An 11,604-nucleotide genomic window follows, 5' to 3' on the forward strand; every position below is an offset into this window, starting at 1 on the left:
TTGATAAAATAACAATACTTGTAATTAACATATTTATTAAAACAAATTTGCATTGTTGCATATTAATGAAAGATCAAAAATACTTTGGTAACATTCACCAGACTAGAACAATTAAAAATTCTTGTCAAATAAATAATATATTAACATAAGACATTGCCATTTTTTCGCAGTTCAAATATACTTTAAAGACAAGGATCTAAATGGATAATGGCCAATAAATTGAGTACATCCCATTCCCCAAATTAATACATAAAATTAACCAATTTGTGTATTCATTGATTCAATTAGTGGTTGAAACGTTTGAACACTCAACTTAATAATCAAACTAATCAGAATTCAATAAAATGCCCAGAAGTTGTGAAGCCAACGAATAAGAAATCGTTATTATCAAACTTTGGGGACTAGTGTAATAAACAACCCAATCTTCCCTGCTTTAAAAAACCTTCATCTGAAATTCCAGTTTTTTTTTAGCTTTTTTTGTAAAGTTACAAAAAGTGGCAATATTATCCCCCCCCCCCCCTTCCTAATATAAAATAAGAGTAAATGGCACAAAAGATAAGAAAATTTTCCCCCCATCTCTTATTAAAATAAAGATCTACAATGTAATATGGCATAATACAGTCTTCACTCACAACATAAGAAGATTAATTTGTACAATAGAATAAAATATTTAGAACATCACAACAATTTTCAAATTCACAACAAAATCAGGATTCTACGTATCTTTGAGAAAAAATATTAATTAAGGTACTTTTAACAATAAAATTTCTTTGGTGAACAATAGGTAGTAAGAAAACATTATAAATAAATTATAATGATTAAAGAAACACAACCAATAAGTTCATTTCAATTTGAAATAAGATATTTTTTTATATTTTTATTTGGAAGCTTTTTGGAAGCCTATAGTTTCTAAAATATTTCTTTTTAATGATTGCCTTAGTAAAGTAACAAACTAAAGTAATATAATACACTAAAAAAAAACTTCTACAGTATATAAAATGTACATTGAATATTATAAAAATGTGAATTTAAATTTGAACTTTCTAGACTAGTTTTAACGGACTAAAATCGGTGAAAATTTTTTTTCTAACATCCAAATTGTAACAACTATGAGCTCTAAACTACATTATTTGAGCTTTTTTATAATTAAAGTTTTAGTTTTAAATTCTAAGTAAACCTTTCTACAATTCTTTAAAAATCCAAATAAAAAACGTAATATCTTTTCAATTATTTAGGTATAATACAGTGTGTTTTTTTTTATGAGCACTTTTTTGAAAGCAATTTTATCCCACTTATAGTTATCAGAATTGAATGATTAATGGCTTATTTTCTTCGTTTTTTAAGGGAAATTATGAAACAACAAAAAAATTACAGTTTTTGTTGAAAAAGTACAGTAACGTTGAAAATTTAAAACTTAGGTGTCAATATCTAAAAATGGTTTTAGCGCATTATTCTTATGCTCAAATAATCAACCTTTTGCAAGAATGGGTGCTAAACACTTCAAAGTTGAGATATAGAGCTAAAAATGTATACAGTTACTATTAGGGACATGTACTAGAACATATTAAAGTTTGAAGGTCATATCTCAACCAGGGAGGGAGTACTGGCCCCCCAAAGTCGACTACAGAAAACCCATTTTTTTAAGAAAAATGCGCTAAAACCATTTTTATATGTTGACACCTAAGTTTTTAATTTTCAACTTTACTGTACTTTTTCAACAAAAACTGTAATTTTTTTTGTTGTTTCATAATTTCCCCTAAAAAACGAAGAAAATAAGCCATTAATCATTAAATTCTGATAACTATAAGTGGGGTAAAATTGCTTTCAAAAAAGTGCTCATAAAAAAAACACACTGTATAATCAAATTAAAAGCACACCATCTTGAGCCGCTATGAAAGCAATTTAAAATTTGAGCTAATAAAAAAACATTTCTGTTAAAATAAACATAAAAATTTTCAAAGTCTTAACACATAATACATCATGATTGAAATCCTACATAAATATTTTTAACAAACAGTAATCCAAGAAAACAGTAATTTTTTTCCAGAATCGCATCGAAACCGATCAATATCTTGTGGATAAAAACCGGTTCTCTGCCATACTGAAAAATTATATATGGCATCTTATTATATCCAGCTTCCTATGAATATAAAAATATACAATCATAATTTTAAATCTAGTTTTGTTAGTCAGTGCCTTCGGGATCTCGCGGTTAAAAAAAAATTGGTTTCAATCTTATAATTGTACATTCTCACATAAACGACCCCTTAAATAGTGGATGTAAATATTCTCGTGAATAAATAATGAGCTATCGCTCTATCATTTATTCCCTCGGGCAAAAAATATTCATTCCTAAACAAAAAAAAATGGATAGGAATACCCCATTTAAATATCCGAGGAAAGCTGGTTATAATACTAAAAAACTATTTTGATTCTGAGCTTACACAAAACTGTAAGCATTCTCCTTTGCTCTGACAGAGCCTCCGCTACTATTACCATCTCCATTCACACCCTCCAGAGAATTTATCCTCCTACGTAGTGACCCTCCCAGAGTAACTACCTAAACAAGAAAAAAAAGTTGACTGTTTGTTTTGCTTCTACTTTTTACTAATAATAATTAGCAAACTTAATCCTATGATATTAAAGTAAGCTATTTTGATAAAGCAATATAAATTGAATATTACAAAAAAAATGCATTTGCTGTATCTGAAAGTTCTTTTACCATTTTAATTTTAGTGTCTTTTATTGGCTAATAACAGTAATTGTCACGAGCCTGATAAAACAGTAAAATAAAAAAAAATAACGCCAAGAGTGCCGAGGGGCCAACTTATCATCACTCATAAAAAAAGGTGGCGCATACATTGAAAGCTAAAGTCGTAGCTACTGTTCATAATAAATATAAAAAGTTAACCTCGCTGGGTTCCGGGAGACTTCTGAGCGACCTCTCTGGTTCCCCCTGCAGGGCCGAGGCATGGGCAGCCCCCGACTCTGGCCTAACCACATACTCGTGCAGGGTACACTCGCTGCGACCTCCGCTTTCCAGTGGTATAGGATTTACCCTGACAATAAGATAAGTTTTTGATTTTAAATGTTCTTTAAACAAGTAATTGTTATGTAATAGGGTTGGTGGTTAGTGTGTGTATATCTGCGCAATAGTCTTGCCATAGAGACTTTAGAGTAAGTAGAGACTGAATATGAACATGTGTATGTATAACCCATAGTTATGGAGTATCTAGGCTACTAATAAAGATTATTATTACAAACATTAAATCCAAAAATATTCAATTTCATTTCGAATAACATATAATGTAAAAATTCAAGGGTTACATTACACAGTGACGGACGAACATACTGACAAACCCTAATCTTAGAGTGACTTTGCTACTTTTAATAATAAAATTACCTGAAATGTTCAAGAAGATCAAAAATAGTATTGAACCATAGATGTTGAACTCTGCACTGACCCTCTGCTGTTACTGTTAGCCGTAGATGTTTAGCACGACCCTATAATTATGATTGTATAAATTTCCGAAAACTAAGGTATAAATAGGTAGTATGTAAGTGTGTCTGTCTTCTGTCTTTAATTAAAGGATGATAAGTTAAAACATCAATACTTAGTTTTAGAAATATGTATTCAATCATTTTTGATCAGTTTTATGAACATTAATGTCTACGGTAATAAATCTCAAGAAACATTAGATATGTAGGAAGGTACTAATTTACCTGGAAGTTGAAAGTCAAGACAAATTCTCCTTTTCTAGTTTCACTTTGTCTGACCAGAAATATTCCGTGTCCAGTTGCCCCGCTTTGTAGTACCATACCTAGGAGAAAAAATATAAATTAAATATATACAGGGATATAGGATAGAACAATGAACGCTTCCCTCGTAATATTTGTGTGACAACTTCTGCCTTTGATAGATGAAAAAGTATTAGCTAATGAAAGGTGTTGCGATGATTCATTAGAAACAACGCAAAGGTCATTGCCAAGGAGATAATTTTGAGAGAAAAAATATTGTATTTTAATAGACAATACAATACACCACCTAAGAAATAAGCATTTTGTGCAATACGAATACTCTGACTATAATATAATGTTTTAAAGAAATTACTTAAAACCTTTCCTTATTTGAAGTAATCAGTCCATATAGGTATCCTTATACTAAAGTAACAAGATGTTTGTCTGTTTGTGTATCTGTGTGTCTGTACCGAAGGATCTCGCTAACCGCTGAACCGATCGGGTTCTCCTTAACAGGATAGCTTCTCATAGGTCCTGGGAAGGTTTATAACTATTTTCTTGGCACCCCCCCCCTCAAAAAAAAAAATTTCACCCCCCCAAATTTTTTTTTTTTACTTTTTCTTTTAAAATCTAAAATAAGAAATTGGGTTATCAAATTCGACTCCCCCCTCCTCAAGTGCCCCTAGAGGCCTCTAGGGGCGTAGCCGCTAGTATTATACAAAGTGCTAGGGTTTTTTGTCTGTAGCCTATTTCGATAACTACTGATCAGATAAAATTCTCCATTTTATGGAAGATTAACCAGCTGAGATCCCTGGCTATTAAATTTTGAAATCTAAATTAAATTTTAGATGATCTTATACAAGTTTTCTGTCTTTATATCGTGTGCAGAGTTACTAGATGCTATGGGCGCAACCGGTTGGAAATAAAAATGCTAAAATTGCTTACTAGCAGCATCAGATCTTGAGAGAACTCCATGGAACCAAGGATAGTCAGATAGCATTATAAATATATCAGATCCGTCGCCTGAAATAATATAAATGTATCAAATGATGCAACTTTCGCAATCTCACGCGGTTTTGTACTTCTTACGTATTAAAACAAAATAGAGCATTACTCCTTTAAGGTTTTAAATCCTGTTTTATACCATGTATAAAAAATATGCCATTAAAAATATATAAAAAAAAATTCTTCCAAAATTGAAAACTGATTTAAAAATCTAGTGATTTATTTCATTCTAAAATAATGTATACGTACCTAGCATATTAATACTTGATAGTGAGCCATGAAGCGACCTGACCGCAGCCCCTAGCTCCCCAGCAATGCGAGGCGGGAGGTCAGTTAGAGTTACTGGCTGACTGCTGGCCTCTCCATAGTCTACAGGGCTACTTGGATGGAAATGCTGAAAATCAGTTTGTTATTAAGATCACAAGTTTTTAAAGTGTTGGCTTGTATTTTGAACATTTTAATATAAGTACATTATAATAAAAATAGGTATAGGAGCTGAGAGGGAAAAAAATAACAAAATTTCGATTCAAGAAGTTTACATTTGAAATGTATCGTCCATATCCCTGTATCTAAGTATAAAAGAAAAGTTAAGTAACAAGGTAAAATAGTTGTTTTATGCTTTGTTGGACAAAGACAGAATTGGATGATTTGTCTCCTTTCATGAAACAGCTTAGAAAAGATTGTACTATATGTACATTATAAATCTCTATATTTTAGATGACTAGAGTCACACCCAGGAGTAGCACAGCAAGCCTAAATAAATTGTTTCATTCCTGAGCATACCTACCTCCCTAAATTTTTCTTAATTACTGAAAGTCTTATACTAAATTGACAGATTCTTAAAGCTCAGGATTGGAACAGTTTTTTTTTCATATCAACTTCTGACTATTTCAAAGAACAAAATGAGATAGTGTGTTGTGAAGAATGTCATACTATATTTTTGTTTAAAGAGATGAGACATTACCAGGAAATATTTATCCCTGACAAACATCAATGATAAACCCTGACCTGCATAGATTGTGATTCTGTGAGCCCAAGTCTGAATAATCTGTCACTGGTTGTCTCTTTCATCAAACAACTTGTACTAGACAAAATAAGCAATCTAAATTTTTATCAAGAACAGTTCAAGGTAAAATGTTACGGAAATCAATTATTTATATCCAATGCGAGATAGCTTTACATTAAGTATTGGTTATAAAAGATTATAAGTAGTTCTTCCCATAGGTGTTTGAGGGTGGGGTTAAATGGGTGTTTAGTTTACCCTCCCCCCCCCCCTTCCTCAAACCTTTTAAATCCCTCATACTACCGCCCCAGATAAAAAGCTTGGACCTTAATTGCCGGCTACAATTGCAAGTTGTAGTTTTGCTTTTTTTAGTAAATACAAAGAATATTCATTTAAAGCCATGCAACAATAGTTATAATTGTTGCAAGTTATTTTTCAGGGCATATAATATACATTGCTGTTGTTTTTCTTTGCAATTAACATACTGCAAGTAAGCTGCACTGGACATAAAATTTTAGTAATCTGTGACGTTGTTCCAGATAACTTACATTTACAAACTAGCCCTCTGAATGATTTAATGTCAATACCTTGGGGGAATATTCTGTCTGCATGCCTGAACAGCTGACAGCCACAGTTTCATTTCCATAGCATCTGGAGCTTCTATTATAAATTCTTCATTGTTTTCAACCTAAATTAAAAATACATGATATTTGTGAGCGGTTAGGTCGAATTCTTACACTCAGGGAACTAAAGGGATAACACAATGGCGATAAATTGATGTAAATCCTCAATGATGGCACACAAAATTATCCCTTCTGTAGATCAAAATTAGTGGTTGTAACGTTTGAACAATTAACTTAACAAACCAACCAATTTGAATTTCTATAAAAGTCTCCAAAGTTTTAAGCCAATGAATAAGAAAACGTTATTGTAAAACTTTGGGGACTAGTGTTATAAATAGCCCATTGTGTCCTCTCTCTCTGTATTACACTTCTATGGCTTTCTGAGATAGGCGTTTACTTGTGCCAGGGTTAGGTGCACACAAGGGACTAATCTCTACACTTTGATAACGAATTTCCCACTACGGACATAGATCTCATGCAAAAAAAACTTTCTTAAGATTGTATCTCAGTGTTATACAAACAAAATATAAAAAAAATTAAAAGGAGTTAATTTTCGATAACTTAATTTACTATTTAACTTCCATAAGTTTATTTACCTTGATAACAAAAGTATTTTCTTTATCTGGCATTTCTAGCGCAGTAGTTTCTCTAGCCTCGGTGATTAGAATACACAATATTCCAGTCTTGGCCTTGGCACTTTTGACTGGATAAAATTCCAATAAGTAGCCGCCCCCAGTTTTCACTAAATAAAAACAAGTTCCTGATTTGTTATTCCTTTATAATAAATGTATTGTATACATATTTATATGCTGCCTTTGATTAGGTAGATGGTAAATTAAATGTAGATAAATAAAACCTTTTTATTGCCCTACCCCTGTCAGATTTGATAAGGTACAGTATCTGTAATCTGTATACAGATCTTTTATCCGGTTATGATTTTTTTATAGAGTATACTAAAAATGGTCTTTTAGGTGAATTCATATCAATGTTTTTTATGCTTCGCTGCTTATGGATGTTGTCATCACCGGTTTAGATTTAAAAATAATTTTATTTCACCTAGTACTAGTTTGTATTTTTGCCATATCTGTGGTCCTTCTAAAGGGTCCCCGACCATATAATTAACAGCTCCTTCTTTGAAGATTTCTACACTGATTTTCCCGGGCTTTCCCTTTCTCTCTGGCCTAAAAATAACATTGTTAGGTAATAATAATGACTAAGTAATATTTTACTCTTACCCTGACCGCATATAAACCTCTTTTACAAAACTCACATTGTGATTTGAAACATAATAAAGATATGTCATATGATACCTACCTAGTTTTTATTTAATTTATCCTTGTTTAAATTTGTAAGGTGTACTTATCTGTTTCAATAACTTTAATTTTAGGTAAAGATAAAGTCAAAAACTAAAATTATTACTTTTACGTGTAACTAAATGATGTAAATTAAAATCTAAAAGACTGTGTCAATAAAATAAGAATCTTTCTTTCTATTGAAATAGCTGAAATCTTGTCCCCTTATCTCTGGATTTACCTGTTTCCTTGAGAGCTACTGGACAACTCAACTTCATCAGAACCTTGTTTGTGGAAGATACTTAAAGCTTTCCCTTTAGTTATTCCTCGAAAAGAGAACCTATGAAAAACAGTTTGGTATTATTTTTATTTTAACTTATTTTTTCAACATGTATAAAAAAAACATGTATTTTGAACATTTCTTAAATGTCAAAATGGACATTATTCCATATAAAATGAATTTTAAAATTGATAATTAAGTAAGACAAGGTTGTTACAATTGCTCGGCAATTACAGTCAAACACAGCATTATATTTACTTAGATGAAAAATAAAAGTAAATTGTTAAAAAGTATATTTCTATAGGAAAGATGTGTTACTTTCAAGAAAAATTTATTTAACCTGCGGAAGAATGGCCTTGGCTTCAGGACAGAGGGCGATTCTGGCTCTGGGTCGGATAGATCTCCATTTCCATTCCTTTAAAACAAAGGTTAAAAAGGATACTTTCATGTAGAAAGCTTAAACAAAAACTACCTATCCTAATTCCCAATATCTAAAATAATGTTTAAAGTTCTATGATTGTAACATCTGATCAATATTATATTATTACAACCTAATATGTTTGATATTAGTAAGGTATTAAAAAATGTTAATGAAATGTGCTCGCTAAGCCACAAACCTAAATGTTTCAATGTTAAGGAAAGAAAACGAGCACCCCTCCTGGTCAACTATTCATCTGTACCTGTAACTCTGCCTGTACCATGAAGATGTTATAGTAAATTTATTTAATATATTTTCTTTCTTTCTGTTTAAATTACAAAAAATAAGCAAAATTTTAAAACTTATCAAACCATTTCAGAAAGATAATTCAATTTTTAACTCCGTGTAGCCACCTCATGTTCCATAGCTGGCTCAAGACCAAGGAGGAAAATGAAAAGTAAGCTTTCGTATAAAAAAATTGTAATACAAAATTTCCTTAATTTTTAATTCAATTGAACAATTATCAAATTTTGTTATTAATTTAGAATGTGACTGCCATATGAAAGATTGTGTAGCTGCATTAAATTAATCTATCTTATTGCAAGAAGTGCTTGGTTGCATAAGAATCAAGGTAACTACCTATAGTACCTACCTAAAAGAACATTTATAAACTTTTTAATAATTTGTTACTGTGTCCTTAAAAAGAAATCAATATTTAGACTACAAGCTGTGTACCTGAAAAGCTGGTCAAATAATTGTTAACTGTGTACCTATTAGGTAATAATCAAATAAAAATGTATTTTTTTTATCATTAATTTTATATCATTAAAATCTTAGCCTAAACATATTATTCAATTTAGATGTTTGTTGTGCTGTACCTGATATTTTATGTTGGCATAGCAGCCTTCTTACCCTTCTCTGGTAAATATTTAATAAAGAAAAATTCAAATTCAAATACCCAGAGATAGTTAAATTTTAATAAAAAAGAAAAGAAAAAAATATTTAATTTTTTTAAAAAATTCTTTTTTTAATAACTGCATGCTCTTTTCCTTTTTAGTCATTACGAGCGCAGTGTGTTTGAGTAAAATTACCAACCCAGGCAACTTAATATACCCCCAGAGGTAAATTTATTATTGTATATGTATTTTATGTTTTAAGCTCCAAGTTTATTCCATAGTGTAATACTTTACAAACTTATTTTATCATCTATTCTTTTAAAATTTTATATTTTAATTTTTATATTATCCTTTTACAAAACATAAATTCTTTTTTAGTTTTGTGAAAGCATAGCTGAGATGTTCTTCTTCTATTTCAAAGTTAAAATGCTGTCCACAGACAATGTTAACCATGCCTGTTCCTTGTCCACCGGAGCTGCCTGCTGAAGCAGGGCGGATGCAACCCTCCTACAAATTCCCAGGTTGCACATGAAAAGTGTGATGCAAATAAGATTATGAAAGAGACATTTATTGCTATTGTAATAATATGCTATATTGAAGCTTTTATAAACCTAACAATTTATTAATTTTTTTTCCGGTTAAACAAGTGTTATACCTGGCGCTGATATGATTGATTAGTTTAGTATCCATTGCAAGTCTTCTCTCTGATAGCTTTTCCTTCAGTCGCACAGAGAATGCTTGATTATATCTGATAAAAAAAAATATTTTTTAATTGAAGGGAAGAAGAAGATAAGTACATAGAAAACCAGGATTATAGTGCTCATAAGAAGTACAGGATTAACATGCTAATGATGTTTTAGATGTAAAAATGAACTAAAAAACCTTTATTTTATACTTTAAGAAGACAATTACAGAGAAAGGTAATAAGTAGATACTCGGACTGTGTAGACGCTTTTGTGCTCAATTATCAACTACTAGAGGGCCTTTTTCGTAACTTTTTCCAAAATAGTTATAAACCAGGACCTGGCAGAAGCTACAATGTAAAGAAAATCATATCGGTTCAGCGGTTAGCGAGATCATTCGATACACACATTAAGACAGACATCAGAAAACTTTTATATAAGGATTAAGAAGTTTAATAAAAGTAAAATAAAAAAAATGTGCAGAAAAATTGGCAAGACCGACCTAAATAAGATTGAACTTACTTGCAAAGAAGATGCGCAGCAGTAACACTATCATCCAACTGGCCAACACCACACAAAAATCCTTCACTTAACATTTTCCAAAAATGATCCGCGGCAATGCGCGCCTGCCTGCTGCAAAATTGCTCCCACTCAGCGTCTATACGCGGGAAAGATGGCGGCTTTGACGTGGAAGGTTCAGCTGTTGTCTCATTGGTTGGATCTAAATCAATAGTATTCGCTGTTGCACCCCTTGATTGACTAGCGGCTGATCCATTTAAATTTTCCGTTGTACAAAAACTTGATGATGCCCCAAAATCATCATTAATTTCTACCAGGTTGCCACTACTTGCCGACATAGTAGTTGGAGTAGCTGTCAAAGGAGCTGCCATAGCAGGCAGAGCACTGAATGCTTCACCACTCTGAGAACTCATTGGACTAGTTATAGTGTCAAAAATGTCAAAAGTTGACTTTGAATTTGATTGCATTGGAACAGAAAGACTAGATGGCGGTACAATTGTGCTTGGAGTAGAAGCTAGGAGAATTGTGTTTGTTGTGTTGATACTACTATTATCCTGTTGGACACTGCTGGTGCTGTTACTAATATTTCCATGGCTGCTGGCGTTGGCTAGAATACTTTGTCCCCCTGTTAACAAAGAACTATTACCTAACCCACTCCCTAGTATATTATCAGTTATTCTTGTATGTGTTGAGAACATGTATTTTGGTTGGTTGTTTATTAAGCTGTTGGCCGATGACGTGGATTGTCCCACAGTTGTTGAACTGGCTCCAACAGCTTCTACCACAGCCTCACCTAATGGTTGGGCTCCTGACATTTTAATTCTATGTTCACATCATGAGTTCTGCAAATTTTAAATTATGAAAATTAAAAAAGTTAACGTATCACAGATGATTTTGGGTTGCATGATAAATCAGAATTTTGCATCATCAAAAAGTAATTCATACTTAGAACATACAAACTTTCCAATTTACATATTAGAATCAAAACAATTTTTAAACCACTAAGCAAAAGTTTTATACAAATATTTTGATTTCAAGTCAGTAAAAAAAAGCTTTTTTGGTTCTAATTATCTAGATTTTTTTGTTACTGTTTAATCTTATGAGGTCCTGCAATGTAATGATAATTTTCATAGCCTTCATCAAAGAT

The 11,604-nt window shown here is 31.6% G+C and overlaps 1 protein-coding gene and 1 long non-coding RNA gene across 7 annotated transcripts; one reads left to right on the top strand and one right to left on the bottom strand.

Annotated features, from left to right (window-relative positions):
* Positions 1-18: 18 nt before the first annotated feature.
* On the bottom strand, positions 19-11,584 carry LOC145314187 (SH2B adapter protein 2-like). 5 transcript variants are annotated; one of them, XR_013877654.1, is made up of 15 exons: positions 10,461-11,584; positions 9,911-10,003; positions 8,282-8,356; positions 7,903-8,001; positions 7,426-7,550; positions 6,966-7,111; positions 6,334-6,434; positions 5,752-5,827; positions 4,993-5,137; positions 4,684-4,761; positions 3,724-3,821; positions 3,404-3,504; positions 2,912-3,059; positions 2,381-2,560; positions 19-2,140 (listed from the first exon to the last, which is right to left on the bottom strand). XR_013877654.1 is itself a non-coding variant. In XM_080154005.1 (15 exons), exons 1-14 carry the CDS (start codon positions 11,270-11,272, stop codon positions 2,441-2,443), a joined length of 2,217 nt encoding a protein of 738 aa, XP_080010131.1. In that variant the 5' UTR covers positions 11,273-11,584; the 3' UTR covers positions 19-2,101; positions 2,417-2,440. The 5 variants fall into 5 exon arrangements, 4 of the variants coding, with proteins under 4 accessions (XP_080010131.1, XP_080010128.1, XP_080010127.1 ...); XM_080154005.1 differs by having other exon boundaries at positions 19-2,101; positions 2,417-2,560; XM_080154002.1 differs by having other exon boundaries at positions 19-2,122; positions 2,417-2,560.
* On the top strand, positions 8,713-9,777 carry LOC145314162 (uncharacterized). 2 transcript variants are annotated; one of them, XR_013877648.1, is made up of 6 exons: positions 8,713-8,816; positions 8,905-8,990; positions 9,079-9,136; positions 9,220-9,280; positions 9,417-9,480; positions 9,634-9,777. It is a non-coding gene; the product is annotated as an uncharacterized LOC145314162 (long non-coding RNA). The 2 variants fall into 2 exon arrangements; XR_013877647.1 differs by having other exon boundaries at positions 9,417-9,777.
* Positions 11,585-11,604: the final 20 nt, after the last annotated feature.

This window comes from Acartia tonsa, chromosome 3 (genome assembly GCF_053477335.1).
Source record: "Acartia tonsa isolate MP-2025a chromosome 3, ASM5347733v1, whole genome shotgun sequence".
In the NCBI taxonomy this organism is placed as follows: Eukaryota; Metazoa; Arthropoda; class Copepoda; order Calanoida; family Acartiidae; genus Acartia; species Acartia tonsa.